This window comes from Neopelma chrysocephalum, unplaced genomic scaffold (genome assembly GCF_003984885.1).
Source record: "Neopelma chrysocephalum unplaced genomic scaffold, ASM398488v2 Primary Assembly neopelma1_59, whole genome shotgun sequence".
Classification (NCBI taxonomy): Eukaryota; Metazoa; Chordata; class Aves; order Passeriformes; family Pipridae; genus Neopelma; species Neopelma chrysocephalum.
In genome coordinates, this window is record NW_020897714.1 from 1,043,962 (window position 1) to 1,066,624 (window position 22,663).

At 38.1% G+C, this 22,663-nt stretch overlaps 1 protein-coding gene and 1 long non-coding RNA gene across 9 annotated transcripts in view; one reads left to right on the top strand and one right to left on the bottom strand.

The window, feature by feature from the left end:
- GRIP1 (glutamate receptor interacting protein 1) overlaps nt 1-22,663 on the bottom strand; it is a 336,129-nt gene that overhangs the window by 226,841 nt on the left and 86,625 nt on the right. For 5 of the 8 annotated variants that reach the window (XM_027679644.1, XM_027679643.1, XM_027679647.1 and 2 more), the window contains exon 1: nt 5,428-5,943. The exons of 1 other annotated variant lie outside the window; for it this stretch is intronic. In XM_027679644.1, coding sequence (XP_027535445.1) covers nt 5,428-5,686 — 259 coding nt within the window. In that variant the 5' untranslated portion in view covers nt 5,687-5,943. Of the gene's footprint in view, nt 1-5,427; nt 5,945-22,663 lie in introns of those variants that run through there. 2 more of the 8 variants (XM_027679650.1, XM_027679648.1) reach the window with 1 other exon arrangement.
- Nucleotides 18,900-21,236, top strand: LOC113965795. The gene is made up of 3 exons (XR_003533636.1): nt 18,900-19,006; nt 20,546-20,744; nt 21,031-21,236. It is a non-coding gene; the product is annotated as an uncharacterized LOC113965795 (long non-coding RNA).

Sequence of the window (22,663 nt, forward strand, 5' to 3'; positions counted from 1 at the left end):
AAAAAATCCACAATTTTCTAAAAGTTTTTAACATCTTCATGTGTTGAAGAAGATCAAAAAGCAAGAAAAACGTCTTGAGGGTACACCACCTTTATCTGTCGACTGCCTGAATTTTATACAAAATGGAAAATATTGCTATTGGCACTTGCACATGGGAAGTCTTAGCAGTGGATGCAGAGACAACATCACTTTCTATCACTTTTGTTTCATTCAGAAAACTCTGAATGGGAAAGTTGATATTGCCTGTTCCAGCAGTAAAGCTCAAATACTGTAGCTGCCTTTATCGCTGCGCCTGGTTTGCAAACTGATACTGGACGATAGCCCAGTGATGACAATGTCTGTCTGGACACAGGCATGGTATCCAGTTCCTGCTGAACTCGTGGTGTTGGGGCTATCCAGACCTCAGGAAAAAAGTGACTTATTGAAGACAGAAATATTCAAGAACTATAAACTATTGAAAGTCACCAGAGTTCAACAATCACAAAACAGTCATTAAGGTGAAGGATATAAGAAGCTTTAATAAATTTTAGTTATTTTTTAGAATATTATTTTCCTTGTGCTTTCAAAGCCTGCCATATTCTCTACTCAGGTTACCAAGCCTTTTTTTTTTTTTTGATAGGCTGCAACAAATATATTACCTTTAGTTTCCATGAAAGTTGAAATTTTACTGTATTGACATGACAAGATCTGTAATAGGTGGAGAACAACTCCCACAGACACACGTATCCAGTTAAACTGTAGATTAGCAATACACACTCGGTAAAATGAGCGGTGATCCTGCATTCCTCACCCTTAAGATCAATTAACATCTCTGCAATCTGAACTAGAGATATTCAATGCCCTTGTCACCACATTACTCATAAAATCATTAACTCTTCTGCAACCCCAATCAAATCGATGAGACTTCTGCAAACAAGAACTATTTGTACCAATTTACAAAATGGAGAAAATCTTGACAAGAGTGATGTTGCTACTGACCACAGTGTTAAGAAACCACAGGCGTATCACTTCCCTTGGTGATTTGTCTTATATATTTAATACAGCTTTAAAACCACCTAGGGTATGAAATGCAAAGGCATTTGTTACGAAGATTTTCGCAGCTGTGGGAGTTTCTGCACCATAACATCAAGTCATGTTGGAGAATAATGCCCAAGTGAAGTTTTTCTTCTGACAGCATCCCAACCAGCATATCATATATTCAATATTAATTTTAACTAATCATTCCCAGATGTCAGTCAACAAAAAGGACATTTGCAACTCTGAGTTATATAAAAAACTTCATTGTTTTCCTTTTTAACCTTATTTGCTAGAGGCTAGGAGTCAAATACCTTAGCTTCACTTTTCAGGGAGGGAGAAGGGACAATTAATGGAAAGAAGGGAAAGATCATCACATTTAGAGGGCAAATTCAAAGAGGTTGACTGTCCTAAAACTGAGGAACCAGATGATTCCCACACAAGAACTGTGGAATAATGAATAAATAGCATCACAGAAGAAAACAATAAATGAATTCAATGCAGATGCACTATGGCAGACTACTTTGTCTAACATATCAATGCTCTTGTTAAACAATATATACCAGGCCTTGACAAAGGGTAGAAGAAAGTTATTTATGGGACTCTGACTGACTAAATGGAACATTTTAAGGTCAAGGGTAAACTCATGGGACCTTTCAGGTTAGCAGGGGTTTACTAGCAGAATTCTTTAAACATTACTTTCTGGGATCATTCTTTAATATTGTCATTGCATCAACACAGAAAATAAAATCTTTACGCCAACAAACTCTGCTGTGAATTATGTTGAGAGGAACAACATAAGAAGAAGAACCACCAGTGAAAACAGAGGATCTTTCAGCAGATGGATGACAGACACAAGAAGTAACATAAGACAAAATTTAACAAGAAATGTTCACAGCAATGCCCTCTAAACTTGCATGGGCAGATCGTGACAACCATGTTTCATGCAACCTGTGAGGTTCCAAAATCAGTTGGAAGGAACTCAAATCCTTCCAAGTGTTTTGCAAAATAAAGACTCACTGCTGAAATAATTTTAGTGTGTGGGAAGAAGTGTTTGTTTTGGTCAGAGGTGACCAAATCAGGCTGGGTCCCAAAACTACACTCCCGCTCAAGACTAGGCTGAAACTCAAAGGTCTTGGCACAACACCCTAACTTCAATAAAAGGACATATGTCATTTTTGGGAGCATTCCAGGAAACTCTGCTACACAGCATTTCTGATGGTTAGCAAACAGTCATTGTAATAATATAGCAAGGGCCTTTTTCATACAAAGCATCGTTATAAGGAACAGGTTGAATGGCAGCGCTGTAATGCTGCTCAAGATAAATATGATGCTTTTTAAAGCGCTTTATGCAATAAGTACCAACTTGTCTGAGTGGGTTGGGTAGTAATTTCATCACCTATCATGTTCACACTGCAAAGTCTCACTGAAACGAGTACGATGCCCGGACTACTAATGTCAATATGTGCTTGTGTACCAAAATTATTACTTTAGTTATTCTAGTATTATATAGCACAGACTCTTCAGAAAGATGGGAGAGCTGGTGTCACATATCAAAACAAGGTTATGCATTTAACTGAATGCAAATGGATGAAATATCCAATAAAAAATACATCTGATTTAAGAGCTGGGGCCTTTTTTTTTTTACCCAGGGAGATTGAGACACAACTGTGCCTTCCCTTCATCCAGTTGTGTCCCAATATCACAGCTAATGTGGTCTTCTATGACAAAGCTTCAGAGGAATAAGGACAGTATACCTAACAGCAGGAGCTACAATATCCCAATATCCAGGCACAGCTGGGCTGAGGACAAACAGAAGTCACCTTTTTCCTGTGATTCCCAGAGGCCTATTTTGTTTTTAACTTTGTTTTCTTTCTGTTTGATCTTCTGGTTATTCTAATGCAGTTTCTGCATTTTTCCATTAATTCTGCCTCTGTACAACACTCTAAGCAATATTATGAATGGGGGAAGAGAAAAGAGTAACAAGCTCATAAAGTGATTGTCTCAGACAATCTTCAAATGTACTGGCTAATTGGATACATATCTCATAAATGACGACAGAGGAGGGATGCCTAACAATTTAGAGAGGAAACTAAATCTAAAAAAGCTCCAACTCCGTTCAGCTAAATGAACAATAAGTCTTTGATTTCATTAGCTCCGATATTCTGAAAATCATACCAATAAATGGAATCATTTTCTAAAGCACACATTCTTCTAAGTATACGACTGCAGAAGGAATGGCTATTGAAAGCTCTGCAATTACTCTAAATTTGCACTGTAAACAGTATAACACCAGACCATAATTAAATTAAATATGGACCATTTCATTGTCCCAATTACATGAAATTCAATTTGAAGACACATTTATAGTAGCACCAGCAGCATCTTTACACATTTTGCACATTGCTTTAAGTAGCTACCACACCTATCCAACAAAAACAGACACATAGAGCACATGGAAAGACAAGACAAAAGCACTTGAGGAACAATTGTGTTTGAGATGGTAACTCTATAAAGACTGCATGGCTCTAATCTCCTGGGACATGTCTGGTTTAAGTAACTGTGAGAAGTGGCGAACTCCTTGTGCATCCAACTCCATAGGACTGTGCACTATTTTGATCATTCAATCTAAGTACCTGAACACTGTTGTAAACACCGCTTCAAAATCTGACACACATTTCATCCAGTCTGAAATACTTATGACCTCCACAGGCTGAAGTGTACACCATCCTTTTATTTTCTAAGTAGAGTAAAAGGAAAAACCTATTAGATATTTGGCTCAATCTTGGTGCCTTACATTAAGAGTTAATAATTTATTAATTATCATTCAAGAAATCCTTATTACATTTGACAGTTTTTCGAGGGATTTTGCTTTCTTCTTTAAAAGACCTTCAAACAACAATCAGCTAGGGAAATATTTTGACATATGGGTTTGACACGTACTTTTGACTTACATATTAAAGAAGACAAAGTTGTGTGCTTTCACTAACGTATTTAATTTTCACATTTTTCAGTGCTAAACAGATTTAAAATTCTTAGTTCGTTTATGGCATATTTTATGTCACTATGTTACCTTTTATGACTGCACTGCCCCCAAAAGAGGTCGTTTTCTTGCAAGAACTCCATCATAACAGCATAGATAATTTATATAATTTAAATACTATCAGCATGATAAATTTTCTTAAAAATGGAAAGAGAACAAAATTGTATCAAGGAGAAAACCAGTAAACAACCAAGCACCCTACAGGAGTTCACTTTGGAGATAAGCAAGCATGGTGCACTGAGAAAAAGCCAGTAAGAAAAACTCTTGCTTCCTAATTTTCCATAGGATAGCAGTTCTCTGGTGCTGTAAGGCACAATCACATCTATCGCTTTATCTTAAAACAAATGTAAGGTACTTATGATTTATTTCAGCAAGGGGGAAATGAAGCAAAAAGATACTGACAGTCACTCACATGTACAGAACAACAAAAAGAGTGCATCAAACTTCAGCATCTCAACAAGGCACAGTTTCACTGCAAAGGTCCCAAACCGGCAACCAGAACAGCAGAAACCTTTTAAAAAGGCAATTTCTGTGCATGACTGGCTCTACTGCCACCACCTCATCCTCACAGCACTGCACAAGACCCCAGGCAGAGATTGAGCATGGCTTCCTCCCTCCCATCTGTCCCTGTGGGCACCTCTGGGCACATCCCTTCTTCCAGAAAACCATGGCAGACCAGCAGCTCTGAAGCCTGACAGGCACAGGGGACAAACACTAAGAAGCTGCAAGGTCCAGCGCACAGTTCACAAATGGACTTCCGAGCAGGTGGTTTATTTTGGTTTTGGGTTGAGCTGCTGCTGCTGCCATCACGTGAGTGCCAGCAAACAAACCACCCCCATAATTCTCCACGAGCGGTCCTGGACCTGGAGCGAGGAACCAGCCCACTTGAGTCACTCGCTATTGTAAAGACCAAGTCACAGCAGAGGCTCAGAACACTGACTCTCCCTCAATGCCAAACATTAATCATCAACTCCAACTTACAAATGAGTGCTTGCTGCCTCCGTAATGCTTTAAAAATATCCATGCAGCTTTCCAAAGGCACTCTACAAAGGCTACCACCACCCTACCCACTTCTCAACACACAGTGTTTTAACAAAAGGTTTCCAGCAGTCAGACTGCACCTGAAACCTCATCAGGGTCTGCAGACAGACCCCGTTCACTTTGAGAGCTTCTGTGACACTTTAGCTGCTCTGTATTGTTCAACAGCAGCACAGCCAGATAAAGCCCTCACAGGAACTGACTTCTAATACATACATGGGGCTCAGGTTCTAGCAAGGGAGGGATACTGTTTGCATTTTTGGAGTTTAAACATCTTAAAAGCATAAAATTTAACAAAGCCAAAGGAAAATGAGGTTATGTGAAATACTTACTTCGAAAATGTTCTGAGGCATAATAGTAGACATCCTCATAGCCCTCATGGTAATCCTCCTCTGGCCGGTACTTTTTGCCTTTTCTTCTTCTCGATCTTCTTATCTGCTTGACAAAGCCCAAGAAGCGCTCCATCTCCTTCCTCAGCAGCCCCAGCCAGCAGCCCCCTTTGCCCTCTGTTTTACAAAGAGCTGTCCAGCATGAATTAACCGCAAGCACCAAAGCAAAGCTGCAGCCTCCCACTAGCCGCTCCAGTACCATTAAACAACCCCTCCCTTATCTCAGCTCTGACTAAGGAGCATATTGTTTTCCTTTTAAAAGAGAAAGGGACAAACAGAGACACACTTTATCAAATCAACTGACTGGAATATTTCAACATGAAAATAAATAAAGGAGGAAAACATTGAAGAAAAAGGAGAATTTCAGGATTTCAAGACGTTATTAAACAGCAGAGGACAAAGTTGAAGAGACCTGCCTGCCAGCAAGGGGAAACCCAGCACTGAGTGCTCCCTATCCTGTGTCTCCATCATTTGAAGAGGGGCCGGGAGGCGGAGATAGATGTTAGTCAATGGACTGAACCATATCTCAAAGTGAAATAGATTTCTACTTGCCAGTTAAATACTGTCCTCGTATTTACCTGGGCACAGGCTCAGCAGCCCATTTGATTTCATTTGTTTTAAGAAGAGGAAACATGCCAATTCATTTCTGGCATCACATACGCTGAATGAATAAATAGCAAAGTGGTTTAATCCGCACACACAGCCCACTCACCGGCAAGTGTGTACTGAATGTGTTAATTGGAGCAGCAGGGAGAAAGCTCGGCAGCTGTTAAAAAATGACACATATACCCACTGGGCATTAGTGTATTCTAATCACTGCTAGATCTAAACATTAAAAGGCACTCCACAGACAGGTCTCCTATAGAGCTGGCCAGCTATATGGCAATAGGCAAACAAAGGAAGCAACGCCACAAGCACACCACAACAATACTCGTTTAAAATCCTGGTAGAGTTCTAAACAACTTTAAAATTAACATACAGCAGACTATCCTTTGCACAGGATGAGACAAGCAGAAAGCCTGAAAAGGTGCTGGCTCTCTTCTCTTATTGCATGTCCGAATCCCACATGCATTCCCTAAGATAAGGCTGGAATTTAGTTCATGTTTAAGATGAAGTTTCTCTGTGCTTCTGATGAAGATTCCCTGCTGCACAAAAACAGTGCCTGCTCAAATCCTATCACGTTGACATCTGCCATGGGGATTTTATTGTACTCACGCTCCCACAAGCTAAGTGAGGTCTCTAGTCCAACAGGACCTCTCTTGTCTGCTGGCACAAGTCAGGAATCAATCAGTCACCTCAGTCAAACCACGTTCTGAACATGGTCACCTGCACCCATGCTCCCAACAGAAACCATTTTGCACCTATGGGCATGAGGAAGTAAGAAAGTATTCCTGTAAAACAGATGTTACAGGTTCATCATCTGGAAAACGAAGAGCACACAGAGGTGGGATTAGTTTCTGGTGATGCAGACATTTCAGTGAGTCATTATTTTGTAAAGAGTAAACCAGGTCAGTGTTTTTAAAAGCGTAAAAGAAGAAGAAAAGCAAAAACCAGGATTGTAACTTACCAATTCTGTTCCAACAGAAGCATGCAGAGATTGATGAGTATTTAGCTGCAATTTTCCAGTTTTGAAATGTGAAAGTTATTAGTAGAGGTCAGCTAGACCTGCTATCTGAGGGTCCTAAAACAAGTGCACACTGAAAGCTAGCACTGGAACTCTTCTGGGCTTGCTCCAGCTTTCCAGGTATTTTAAACAATATTGTCACAAACCCACACCCATTTTATCCATAAAAGCTCAAAAAACCCTGAATGCTCCTATCAAACTCCCACAGGAATACAGACTCATCCTCCTTGACCTCACCAGCCCTGCTTTCCCGCTGTGAAAATGCAGCCACTGTCGCTAGCTGATGAACACCCCCAGGGCACCACCAGAACTATTTTTAGTGCAACTTCTATAAGGAGGTTGTGTTTTATTACAAATCTGTTTTTATCACACAGCTTTCAACTTTCAAATGGTAAAGACCTTAGAGGAATATTACAGGCATATTACCAAAAATAAAAAAGCCAATAAAACCTCATCTATGGGCTTTAAGAAGGGATCACTGTATTTTTTGAAGGTTTCAATTTGAGTGTCCTTCTGTGCTCTGCCACCAAGCAGCAAAAACATTAGTGTCATGGAACATGAAAACCAGACTTAGCCTACAGCAGAGGCAGCACTCTCTCTTTTCAAAGAGGGAAATGTTGGCTTGATGCTGTATTTGCCCCTGTTGAGGACCCTCCCTGACAGATGCAAAAAGGTATTTATGTAGGTGTCAGAAACATTCAAGGCAGAAGTCTTGCAGCCATCACTGATCCCTGAAGTTAAATTATAAAGTTCAATTCAAAATGACAAAACTACTTTTTAAAAAGGAGAAAACGTAAACTTTCTTGCTTTTAAAATGTCCCCTAAATGAGAGCTGAAAACTGGAATCAAGCAGACACACTTGGTTTTTATCAAGTAAATACGACCTTTTCCAGTGTCTCTATTGCTCAACATGCTGCTGCAGCAGAAGCTTCTGTGGGAGAGGTCCTCAGTCCTCAGCACGCCTCAGGGAGACTTTGGTCCTTACCATAACAAGACAAATACAGCAAATAAGCAGATTAGGGAGCAGCCAAATGATCTCAGTGAGCACGTTAGCAGCAGATGCAGCACACTGACTGCCTGACCACTTTCCAGAGAGAACTGATCTAAATTTGGGCAAATTTTGAGCTTTGGAAAGCATGGCATTACCTCGTGCAATGGACTTCCCCTTCTCTCTTGTGCTCATGAGATGCATCACACAGATATATGGCTGATGTAGTAAAGTAGAAAAAAATGCACTAAATGGTATTATCGGCCAGTGCTCATGGTAATAGCTCCCACCTATCCTGTGTGTAAAGTATGAAGGAGTTACGGTGGAACACCAGCTCTCCTTGGATAAGCACAGGGGGTTTAAGCTCTGCTGCACTTCACTGTATCACACCAACTACTACTCTCTACAAAGGCTCGGCTCTATCTTCTACAATGAAGATGCAGAAGCAGGCCTCCAGCTTCTAACACACAAACTGATAGTCTTGCCACCATGTAAATCACATACCCACTTCCTTTCGCATGAATGCAAACAGCAGAGACAAACAGTTTCAAAATTTTTACACTTTTTTTTTTAAACATAGAACAAGCTGAGCTTTTGATAGGATTTTCTCTGCCCTAAAATATTCTCATATTCAGGACAATTTAAAGAGAAGGAAACACCTTAACTGAGGACATTGTTGTTATACATTATATGAGTCAGACTATTAAGTGTTTCACTACACTAGAAAGATTTCTGAACAAAAGTTGTTTCATATGCTCTACACACTACCTCTACAGCTTTGCTGAAAGTACCGGAGACATTCATTAGCTACTCCTCATGCCATACCTGTAAATATTTTATCACAGTCCTACTTTCAAAGGCATACACAGAGAACTCAGTTTCATAAACACAGTTTACTTTAGTTAGAAAAAAAGAAAAAAAAAACCAGCTAAACTACTGATTTCCCCATTGGTCATTGATTCACCCTTCTGCAGCTTCTTGTGACAAACAACTCATTCCTTCATGGAAATGAACATAGTTCTTGCAACCTTCTGCTTGAAAAGGAATAAAAAAAGCAGAAATGTAATGGACACATATGGCAATTTCAGAAAGGTATACTGATTTCACAGGAGGAGCAGAGAAAGAAACAAACACTGGCTTTCAAATTTTTAAATGCAAAACATGAGATGACAATGAGTTTCATCCCTAACGACAAACAGAATAAGAGAATTATGCCCAGAGGGCAAAAAATTAGGGTTATATCAACTGTTGGTTGATATTCTGAAACTCTCTCTGAACTAAAATTTTGAGAATCAATTTTCTGGTGTTATAATGCCACGACAGAAAGTTGCAGTTAAATATGTCTCAAGCTCTTCAACTTGTCCTTTCTCCCCAGTCCAATCAAAGCAAGCGTTCTATTGTCATTTTAAAGGGGACTCCTTAAGGATTGTCATGCTGTCTCCAGCATGACATGCATCACAAAAATTTTGCCAAATAACACCAATTAGATAATACTTACATTCTCCATTTTGATAACTAATTCGTTTAAGTTAAGGAGAAGCTCCATCAAACTCGATCTGTCTCAGGACAGTGACTTACTGGAAAAGATTTCATAGCAGTAATAAAACACAAACAATTAAAGACACCATCTTTTTCGAAAAGTTCAGCTGACGCATAAATGCTTTTGCAGCCATGGATAATTTTCTAGAAGAGAGGCGTCAGCATTTAAGCTTTAACTTGCCTTTATACCCATAGCAAAGATTAAGTCTCTCATCATGCAAAATATCTGCATTTAACATTTTATTTGCACAAAATTAGCTATGCAGTTATCAAGGTAAACTTTCACAAGCAACATACTTATTTTCTATAGCACTTTTTCCAGTATTTGAGGAAAGCAGTAGGAAAAATGATTTGGTATCCAAGGATAAGCCACTAAGGTAGTAAATATTTAACATGTATTTCCATTTGAGTGGGCTCGCAAAAATGATGCTTTGAAACTAAAACCTGTGTCTGAAGCAAGCCTCCCTAATGTTTTGTATCATAAATACAGAATGGAACCTGCACCAAATATTAACAGTTCTGAGCAGATATTCTGCATCCTGTTCATCAGCATGTTTCAGCATTTAAAAGAAAAACATTTTAGACAGACAAACCCTCCTACATCTGCCTCTGCTTCTCTGGGCAGCCCCTAAAAGTCTTCTTCTGGGGGAAGGAACACCCCTCACTGGGAGGCAACCATGTATGAGAGAACACAATGGCAGCCACAGAGATCTACCTGCATCACGTTACTCGCATGGGAAAAAACCCCACAAAACTATACATGCACAATACAAAAATTAAGATTATTATGAACAGTTCTTGAAGGTTGGCCTAATAAAGGAAACAGTTCTTTTCCCACCTTCCTCAGCCCCTAAGCATAAAGGTACAGCAAACTTCAAAAGGGAAGAACAGATGCTTTCTTCTCTGGTTCTCTTTCAACTGAGGGATGTCTTTGATAATCCACCATCATTGTTTTTGTAAACCAGCAATAATTAACAAAGGAGCTGTTACCCTTATTTGTCTTACAGTATCATCTTGCCTGACCTTCGAGTTTTTCAAGAGATGTTTGTTCACATGCCATAATTGCTCCTGTTAAGGCTGCAATTTTCCATTCAAAATTTGCCCTAAATATCTTGGTGTAAAATGTGAGCTTATCAATTTGAAAATTATCAAACGCCTGTAATTTACAACGTATTAAGCACTATAAGAACTTATGTTCCATACATGAAGAAGCAGTTCTGTGTAGATAATCAATATTGTGTGTGAGGTGTAACTAGCAGCAGCCTACCATCCCCCAGAGGTGCCCCACCCGAAACCCCTCTGTCAGGCCAGCTTCTGAACACAAGTTCTGTTCTCTTCCTAAATACAACTGGAGAAACCATTGAAGGCATGGGACATACTAAATATTACACTGCACATCTCTCCCATCTGACAATGGAAATAAATGCAGAATAACCAGCACACTATCTCTAGAATACTGCTGCATGAGAACTGGATGGTGATAAAATACTGGTTATCCACTACTGTTATTTTTAACATCTGATACTCTGATTTTAATGCATTACTATTGGTGTCACAAATCATACATTCTTGTTATTCATTGCTCACACAGAATCATAGACCATTGTTTTCTTCTGCTCTCGAATTAAAGAATGCAAGACTGGAGAGTTGGAGTTCAGCTTTTGCGTCCCCTAGTTGTAAATTAAATTAACTGGCAAATATTTCTTCTTTTTCCTTTTTTTCTTTTTACAAGTGAACACGCATACTTTCAATACTTTGAGTTTTTGACTGTATTTTATCATATATGTTATTTTGTATTAACATTCCCAATGGTTTTGCTTTTTGCAACATTTTCTCACATAAAAATGTGCATGTAAATGTGAATGCCAACACAGGGGATAAGAACACAAAGGACAGAAGATGAGGCTACTTTCATTTAGAGAGAACTGGAGGGCTGCTTCTGTGTTCAATATAAGAATGCTGCCTCTCTCATATATGGAGAATGCAGAGAAATCTTTGTAGCGCTGCTTTGAAAGGGTCACTTGTCAAGTTGAATTTCATGCAGAATGTATGCTTCAGGGGAAAAGACACTTTTTTCCCTCTTCAATTCAGCTAAAGCCATTTGCATACATTCTATTTTTTTCTTGTCTCTTTAGCCTATTTGGCTTTAAGTGACTAATTATAATATAAAAATATGCATTAACAAATGCCAACTTCACCACCAAGGAAATACAGCTCAGGTAAAATTATGTACAAAAAAAGTTTGAATTTGCTTAATGTTTTGTGGCACCAATAATAATTCTGCAAGAAAAGCTAACCAGAGTACTACTCTAACCATATGTAAAACCCCTTCAGGGTTGAAGCAGTAGGCTGATATTTTAAAATACTAAAACTAGAACACAGTTCCTTGCGAAGTCTGAATTAAAGGTGTTTTCATCTTTCTAAAGAAATGTAGCAAATGGCTAGCAGGAACACTACCAAGATACTGCATACTGTGTCTGTTTAATGCACAAAGTATATCTCAAATCAACTACAAAATACATATGAAGAAGTGGTTTGGAATATGGATATGGTTTTTACTACTCACTGAATAAAAAAAATTATATTTCCCTAACTTTCAATTCTTCAACAACTGCTCATTTCAAATCTAACCATTATTAAAGTGTACACAGAGCACTGGAGAGAAAGAATAATTAACTAATGAAATTACAGCTCACCAGAACAAAAATACCTAGCAAATACATTAAGTTCTTACAGAAAAGCCTCAAAATATTTTCTTAGGCTGCAGATCATAGACCTCAAGAGCTATAGTGCACCATCAAAGTTACAGTAGGTGGGATTTCACAGTTAATTGACAGTGGAAGACCTGAATATGATGTGTGAGATTTAAGGTAGATCACAGGAGAATCCATCACTAAACATCTCTTTCCGTGTAAGAGTTCATGCAAGAGACTTTTTATTATGTGACGTTAAATGGATTTACTTGCTTTTACCTCATGAGATCAGCAAAAACGGTTGTGGATAAGGAGCCTGCTCATCCTCCCACAGATGCACCCTTATCCTTTCCCCATCCATGGCCACAGACTCACTGAGCAGTGAGCTCTACACACTCACACACATTCCTATAGACTATCTCATCCTACTTCCATGGGCTTAAAGAGGTTTCATCATAAAACACAAAGGTCCAACATGATACAGAACACAAGAACGGAGCAACCTCCACATGCCATTTTATATAAATCCTCCTTTCTGTCTATCTTCTGTATCAGTGATACTATATGAAAGATCTAGATTTAGAAACCCTCTGGTGCAGAGGAACATCTGTACTTCCCAGCAGCACCATGGTGGGTGTTTTATCTCTTCTCTTACCAATATTTAGTTGTAAAAAGCCGTGAAAACCTTGTTACATTTCATTATTGAAAACATCCATCAGTCATATATTCTGCATTTCTCTGGTGAAAAAATTATTTCAACAAGAAACTTCTGTAATTTGTTTAATAAACTGAAGGAGCAGTTAGAAGTAAACAATGGGCAACAATGGGAAAGAAATCTGAAGAGAAAAATATAAAAAATTTGAAGGTAACTAGAAAAGCGGAGCAACGGAGAAGCCCCTCTGGGAAAAAAATACAGGCATCCAGAAAGTGATTCATATCCTGACCCCTGTATGTTTTATCAGGGTCAAGTTATAGTGGATAATTAGAAAGATTTTATTGCAGGTGAGTTCTGACAAGAAGAAAGTTCTGCTTAACCATCAAGAGAAGACAACTACAGATAAATTCCTCATTATGATCACATGAATTTACAATAAAAGACTATGTAAATATATATGCAAATGAAACCATCCATCTGGAGTCCACTGCCCTAGAGGCACAGGCCAACATGATGGCAATGAAGAATCCAGGTTTTCAGATGCATTAACCCTTCTCCTATCTCTCAATACCCTCTACATCCAGTTTCAAGTAATTCTTCTTGTCCTTGCAGAATCTGAAACTGCAAAGCATACAAAGTAAAAAGAACACGGACTTGAAGGGCAAAAGGACAGCTTCACACATAACCTCACAGTAATGAGATGCAAGTACATGTTCACAGAACTGAAGGATCAAGGTTTCTATCCACAAGCTTTTAATAGCATGGTCCACTGAACATTAGTGTGGTACCTCATTTCTCTCACTCCAACAGCAGTTTGGGAAATGAGAGCTTCTGAGACCTCTTTATGTATGAGGTTTGACTTATCTTCTGTTTCCCATTCCAAGGGCACAGAGCAGGTTCTGCCATTCAGTTTGTAATTTCTTTCCTAGTTCAAGTCCACCTTCTTCCATCCAGGGAGAAAAAACCACCCAAAAAAACCCAAAACAAAAAAATGAGAGAGGAGAGAAGAGAAAATCTGCTTTATGCAGATTTAAGAGGTTAACAAAGAAAATACAGACAAAGTAAATATACAGACTTCAAAACTGTCTGCTAGTCCTCCTCCTTGAGAGCAGCATTCCTGCATTTGAATGTTAAGAGGCAAACCAAAGGGGAAAAAAAAGCATTACATCTTGGGCTTCTGAAACTCATTCATTTCTGATATAAGGTTTGACATTTTCCGCTGTAAATTCATTCTTACAGTAACATTTTTGCCACATAAAATTGTAGGACTAAATATAAAGTAATCATTTGTTCAGTGTTGCGCCCTTTACAAGGTAATAATACAGGGTAGAACAAATAATTCTGGTTTTGTTTGTAAAGGCTATGAGATCCTTGACCTCAGCATACATTTCAGAAGCAACAGGATAATTGAGGTTTCTTCTCTTTGATAGCTGGTGGTTCCCAAATGAAAGATTACTTGGAACTTACATTCTGTGGCACTTAGCAGAGACAAAATAGTCCTATTTTTCAAACTTCTCTTTGATGATGCTTTGTACTTCAGGATTTACTTCATTCCTCCCCTGTGGCCCTCTTCATCGGTAAATACAAATGCTTGTCAAGCTGTTCTCAGGAAGTCAACCCTAACGTGTCCACGTTAACACACTTTTTAACACACATTTTCATCCTCACACTCTCTGCCCTGTTCTCTTCAGTCAGATCCGCACCCTTAGGCATTGTTTCTTTCTTGGTCTATAGGTTATGATGCAGGAATCTGCTACTGCAACTCTTGGAGTTTTTGCACCCTACGATGTATTTGGACACCTCAGGAAAAATGTGAATAGCAAGAAACACATAGCATTCCTCTTCATTGATTATAAAAGCCACAGAAAATGAATATACTGCTCAAAGAGCAAGTTCCTTATCCCCTAATGCATGTGTGAAGTGGCAGAGTTCATAATTAGTCACTTCAAGATTCAAGAGACCAAGATATTCAGAGGACTCAGTTTTCATCAATACTAACGAAATGATAAAAGAAAACATTAAGGGAATTTTACACCATACCAGATAAATTATTATCAGTCAGTGTGCAAAAACAACGCAGCCAACTTCACTATCTTAAAGGGTTTTGTAACTATTGCAGATATCTCAGGTGAGAAACTTCTTCAGTCTTTTACGTGCTCAGCATATACCTAGTTCTAAAAGCTGCAAAATCAGACAGATGTGTGTTTTACAAACTAACTTGGTAATTATTGGTATTTTGATTAGTCAACCATTAGTATTTTGCTCAGAAGCACTAAACCAACTCTGTAGACACACCCCTGCATTCTCCCTGATTTTATACCACATTGTGCAGAGTATCACATGACAATTAAAATTCTTTAATAAATTATTCTGGAATTTGCAATTTTTCTTTCTCCTTAAAAACAAAAACAAACAAAAAACCAAACCAAAACAAACAAAAAACACACACCCAAAAACCAAACCAAAACCAAACCAAACAAACAAAACAAAAACAAAAAACCAAACCAACAAAAAAAACACAAAAAAAACACCCCACCACCTTATGTCTGAATTTAACCCCTTAAAAAAAGGTGTTGCAAGTATTAACAACCGACCATCCTAATCTCTACTTTTGAAGTTGTTTGGCTGTAAATTACTCATGCCCTACCTATTCAGGTGGAGATGACATCCTTTTCATACAGCTACAATATAGGATCTCAATCTAGAAATCTTTTAAGAGCTTAACCTCACACACTGTCCCCCTGAGCTGAACATGATGTCTGGTGGTAGTAAGCACTATGATAAGGAGCAGTTGCTGTATTAGACGCTCCCAGCTGCACTGGTATTGTCATATCCTAACTTCAGATGCAGTTGTGCCACAAGTTTTGTTTTACTTAAGAAATATATTTTTTTAAAAAATTAATGTCACACTCATTTAAAGAAGAAAATTTTACAAAGTCAACTTTTTTGTTGGACCTAAAGATCACATTCTGGAAGCTGAAACTGATAGCTTGGCATTTCATTTTCCAAGAAGTCTAAACAACCACAATAAATTTACAAATGTAGGCATGCTGCACTGTTAAATTTCATTTCACGCTCAGTAAGCAAACATGATCAAACTGTAAGTACTGTCATCCTCTGTCTTTTTAGTTAGAAATCTTGTAGCCAATAAAAATGTGACCTTGAAATATTTCACAGATGGATGAAGTCACTTAATTTGCTAGTCACTTTGTTACAAATTTGCAGAACTGCAAAGTTAAGTCACATTTACTCTAATTTCACCTTGAAATAACTTTACAAACTGCATCATCAGTAAGAGTCACTAGAATTGCATTAATGAACCACGTGTCTGAATTGTCATGAAGAATTCAGTTTTGAAATTAAAAATGCTGAAATAATTTAGAAGCTAAAGGTAATTTTCTTTATATGTACTAGTCCTAGAATTATTTTTAGTGCCAAAACACAAAAAGTAAGCCCACACGCTATTTTTGCAGAGATTCTAATACAGTGTCCAAACCACAAGATGTTTTCTGTTTATGAAGCCGGTGGTAATATACAGCCTTGTGCGAAGGGATGATTAACTGTTACAGAACACAGACGTAAAATTCTGTTCATCAGATTTTTTCACGTGGTCTGAGTCTACTCTGATGTGTATTTTAAAGAGAAAACTAAAGAAAAAATTCCAGCGCTGTTTACTCAAGGGATAGCTATTGTTTTCTGATACTCCTATTGCATTTGATAATACACTAGAGTCACTATACAAAAAAACCAAATATATACAACTGTATACTTTTTAAATTATTTAGTTAACTAAAAAAACCCCCGTTAATTTACAAGACAAAATAACTCATTACGATTTTAAAAGTTATTGAATACATTGGACCACTTCTTTTTTTTCAAAGAATAAAAATTCATTTCAGTCTAATTGCCACATAAGAAGACTAACTGAATAAGAATCATAAAACTCTGAAAAGAACTTAAGATCTCTAGAGTTTTAAACTACTGTACTCAAACAAAGAAGTTGAAAAATAAGCATTTTGCATATTTCAAGAAAAAAGAAAATAAAAAGCAAACAAAAGTTAATTTAAAATACTGCTTAGTTGTTCCTAAGAATGTTCTGGTTTTTTGTCCCAAATGATTTCCTTCTAAAAGATCCATCATCTTCACCCCCCAACACATATCCCAGTAACTGATTCCCCACAGGGTATAGAGCTATTCTGAGATCAGAAGGACTCTGCAAAGAATAAAATCAAGCTCCTTACTGCCCATGTCTGGAAACAGTCTCTCTCTCACACGTTCTTTCCCTCCTGCCTCTATTCTCATGTAGAGAAGCCTATTCGAAAAGAGTAAGGCTGCTGCCCAGCACATTGACCCTACTGGTTTATATTCCCACAGTCATGCTTCCTTCTAAGTTGATGATGGTTTGATTTCAGATATAAAATGCAAAATACTTGGACCAGACTCTCTCTTGGTCACTTTGTTAATTTGGTTACTGTTACCTTTAAAAACAAATTCTCTGAACACTGGCATCTACTGAGGCCAGTGGGAAAAACTTTCACCACCTTAAGTTGATGCCCCATCCCTGGAAATGTTCAAGGCTAGGCTGGATGAGGCTCTGAGAGACCTGATCTGGTGGGTGATATCCCTATCCATGGTGGAGCAGTTGGATCTAGATGATCTTTAAGGTCTCTTTCACCCCAAAACATTCAGTGATTCCATGTCTTAGAAAGAGGTTTTTTTGTCGATTCTGATTTCAAGTTTTAGCGGTTACTTTACAACAACAGAAAGGAAATAGCAGGCAAGAAAGGGCAGGTGGGGGATGACCCTTTCTTTTGCAGGTTACATTTTTGATGTCATAAACAAAGAGTCCAAAATCTGAGACCTGGTAGGTAACAGCAAAACCAAAGCAAGAGCTGGAGGAGGAAAAACAACTTGCACATCTGGCTTTAAAATATGTCAGTCCTTTAATACAATGTATCTTTGTTACAGAATTGATGACTGTCACAGTGCCCATTTTTTCTGTAAAAAGAACATAGCAATGGAAGGATTTCTGTTGCTGATTTTGGACAAAGTCTACTTGTCTGGTTTAGGAAGACTAGTCTATACTCCTTAATAGTGTGTACACTAGTTGGCCTAAAATCAAGTACTATACTGATGGGGACACATTAATGATTTATGAACATTTATGTCTTTTATTTTATCTAGTGTATTCAATAACCTCTTGAGGGAAAGATAAAAAATTATTAATCGCATTTAAGCTTATCAAGCAAGGATTTAAATTCAATTTAATGAGATGGGTCCTATCTGCCAATGCAGTCAATCTTCCCTTCTGATGCCACTTCCAAGAAGTGAAAGGGAAAATGTGATACTGAATATTAACTTGGCAGCAATGTTTCTGAAAACTGCATTGTTGAAGGCATTGTGTGCCTATTAATATTTCATAAGCTGCTTTAAAACTAGCTTCTGGACTAAAGTAAATGAGAATTTCAACTTCTAGTTCAAGCACAAGTTTAAAGCAGACAAAATTTAAGAGACAATCTTGAAAATATAATTTAAAGACATTCTTCGAGTCAAAAGACAAAATGCTAAACAAGTCAAGCCCTTCCCTACTAACTCCTTGAATTTAGCCTCCCCCTTAGTTTTCCCACTTGTATCTACAATATTTTGAAATCCTATACTGGCAATATTGTTCAGCTTATCAAGTTCAGAATCTTTCCGTCTTTCTGCAATGAGAAGCTAACCTATCAAGTGGGTTACCATTCCAAATAATCCTTTTTTCTAAACAGTGGGAGGAGAAAATCACAAGGAAAGCATAATACACACCCATTCACAAAATACAAGGTGAGAAAACATTCCATATTTCTGTGACATATCATCTCAGGACTGAGATATTAGGAATATCTTTTCACAGTGGGCAGAGCAATGCTGACTTTGAGTCAACCATCTCTGGGAAGACCTTATTGCTGTCTTTCAGTATTTAAAGAGAACCTATATGAAAGATGCAGATATATTCCTTAGCAGAGCCTCCTGCAAAAGGACAAGGGGTAATAGTTTTAAATTAAAAGAGGGTCGATTTAGATTAGATATAAGGAAGAAGTTTTTTACAACGAAGGTGGTAAAACATTGGCACAGATTGCTCAGAGAGGTGGTAGATGTCCCATCTCTGGAAACATTCAAAGTCAGGCTGGACAGGGCTCTGCGCAACCTGTTCTAGCTGAAGCTGTTCCTGCCCATGCCAGGGCAGGGGGTGGACTAGATGGTCCCTTTCAACCCAAATTATTCTATGATCACAGTGATTCAGAGTCCCAATGGGTAACAGCACCTTGAAACCATAAAATAATACATATGGCTTCACCACTGCCTCATCCTACCAAGCCTCTTTCCATTTCTCATTTATCCACACGCTTTTGCCCCTGAAAGGGCAGTCTGAGCTCAAAGGGCCAAATACCACAATACCACCAACTCCAGAAGTTATATAATTATTCAGCAAACAAAAACATTTTCAAGGGTTTTTTTTTTACACTCGCACCAAGTTAGTAGATAGTGAATGTTTCAGCAGATAAAGTCACATAACTTGAAACAATATTAAATTGGCAGCACAGAGTTGCAGGGGGTAGTGTAGAAATGGGGCTATGCTAATGCCTGGGTATATTTGCTTAAAAAATTATGCAGAACAATGTTTAAATTATGCTAATGACCTGACCACAAGCGAAGAAATGCAATATTCAAGCCACATGCAGACCTTCTTCCAAACTCATGTGTATTTATTTTTAACGGGCACATCAACATCCATTAAGCACAAAGAGAATGAATTTCTTTTTTCCAGTCTCAATTATGGCTAATATGAGTCAGACTCTTCCAGTAGTTTCAAACTGGATCTAAAATTAAGGACCAGTCATTTGTGATTATTTAATGAGTCAACGGCATTTTTATCTAAGACATGTGACTACTGGACAAAATCTCAGCAACTGCTGGCAGTTCCACTACATATGCATGAGGCAGACTTTCCTCAGTACTGCAACTGGAGACACTATGGCTTGGCTTGTGACAATTCTACAGTCTCAAAGCCACTAGTTGCCATCTTTGAGAACTCATGGAGATACAAGACTAGAAAAAGCAAACTTCAATCTTAAAGCAGAGGGAGGGAGGGATAGGAAGATCTTTACATGGTTAGTATTAAACTCTCACTCAAGGAAATAACGGCATTAAAAAATTAAACAGAACAGTTAAACAATAAACCAAGAAATAACACCAGGGAAAAAAAAAAAAAACAGCCAACCTGGATTTCTCACAATTAAATCATGTTCAATTAGCAGCAAGACAGCAAACCATGGAGACAACGAGAACACAATAGATATCATATGTGCTAACTAATTATTCTCTCATGTATGTAACATATATCACTCTCAAATAAAGTTTGCCCATCTCAGGGTGAATGCAAACTGACCGGAAAGCTATACTGAATCCAAATAGAAAAGCAAATAATTTGGAACTTTTTGGATCCACTGCTGTTCAATATTTTACTTTCTATACATTATGTATATGGAATCCTTTATGTGCAATTTCCACTTTTATCTATCTAGGTCATGAATAAATCCCAAGACATCACCAATCTTAGACCGACTGCAAGCACTCTGGAAGAGCAGATGAGAATAGAAAATAAACAGACTCAAGTAATCATCTGAAAGAAACAAGATGACTTTCAATAGGGAGAAATCCAAGATATTCCAATAAGCAGGAATATGCAACTATATAAACTGAGGATGAAGAACAAGTGATTAGGTAGGTATTAGCCTGAAAAGCATCTGGTGACCACAATCATTAGCTGAACCCAGCTCCATAACATCTACTATGGTAAACTATGCAAACATAAAGATATCTCTAACAGCATTATAGCAGACACAAGTTAAGATGTTAGAGTTCCAAAAACGTGTGCATGGATTAAAGATCTGTAAAATTTAATCTGAATAAGAAACAAAAGAGAAGACTGAGGTGGAAACAGAATAAACAGTACAGAAATGTCAAAGACCATGAAAAAGAAAAAAAATCTATTTTCCATTTTCTACAGAGATGTCTGGAAGACTCAGGTGGAACATAAGATAAAACATCCGGCAATGTGGGCAGTGAAGTGTGGGATGGTCTGACAGAAATTCCAAGAAATTCAAATAAAACAAATGCCAAAATCTACAACCCAGGCACCAGCTGGAAAGGAAAGCAGCTCTACTGAAAAGGACTAAGGGGTCCTGTCTGACAACACGTTGTACATCAGCCTGCAGCGCATCCCTTTAGAAATGAAGACCAACTTCATACTGGGCTGAATCAGAAACAACACAGACAGCAGATAAAGCGATGTAATCCTTCTCCACAATTCAGCACTTGTGAGACCACATCTGCAGCATTTAGTCCCATCTGGAGCACTCCAGCAGAGAAAAGGATAGAGACATACTACACAGAGCCAGCCCAGTGGAGGGCCACAACAATGATCAAGGGGTGGAGCAGGCAGCGTATGGAAAGAGGCTGAGGGGTTCAAGTCTGTTTAGTTTCTAATCTTTAGAAAAAAAGATTAAGGGAAATCTAAGCTGTTTTCAAGATTACGGAGAAGAGCAAGTCAGGCTCTTCTCAGAGGTTCACTGTGGAAGGACAAAAGGCAACAGACACAAGCTGCAGAAAGCGAAACTCCACTTATTCCAATTAGATAGAAAGGACAAAAAAATCATGGTAAAAGTAGTAGAACTTCGGAGCATGTTTCTCAGAGAGGACTTACCATCCTTCGAGTTATTCAAAATTCAGGTGAATAGGGGCCCTGAGCAACCTGACCCAACTTCAAAGGTGGCCCTGCCTTGAACAGCAGGCTGGAACAGACAACCTCCAGAACTTCCTTCCTACCTCAGTTATTCTATAGTTCTTTTACAGTGTCTGTGAGGAATAACAAAGAGAGTGCCTTGGGCTAGGAGACCAGCTGTACAATCTCCGGAGGTTCATTCCAGCTATTTTTTTCTGCAATCCTCAAGACTGAAAGGCACTAATAAATATTCAGACAGAATATATCTTTTCTTCTCTTTACGTGAACAGTGCCACATTCATTTTAGCTAACAGGTTACAAATATAAACAAATATACAATATTAAATACTTAGAAATTTGACACCAATAAAACTCAGAAATTAATTTTAGATACCAGACTACATGAGGGGAAAAATTATAGCGGAGTATGTTACAAAAGTTAGCATATAAAATAACATTTTCAAATACTTTCTTATCCTCTCTGCAATTCCCAGAGAGGCTCTCAGGCACTTTGCTGACAGTCAAAATTGGAACCTCCACTGAGTGCTGGACTGACAGTCTGTAGTGAGAGAGGAATACATGGTGCACAATCACTTTAAAATCTCTTTTTAACTTTCAAGGCCTTCGAAGCACAAAAGACAAAGAGAGATCAGTTACATTGCATAGGGAATTTACCTGTGGATCTTCCAAAAATATTCAAGGCAGGAACAAAGATCCCTCAGCTGATCACCTATAACTTTCTAAAACTAGTTTTACACTGGAAGTATGATCATACAGCATTATTTTCTGTATCTCACAGTTTAGTGACCACTGGTGATGTATGGAGTCCACAGAGGAGAACTAAACCTTAAGATGATACCTTTTAATAAAAGAACTAAATTTATTATAAGGTCAAAATTCTGTAACATCCTCTCTCATA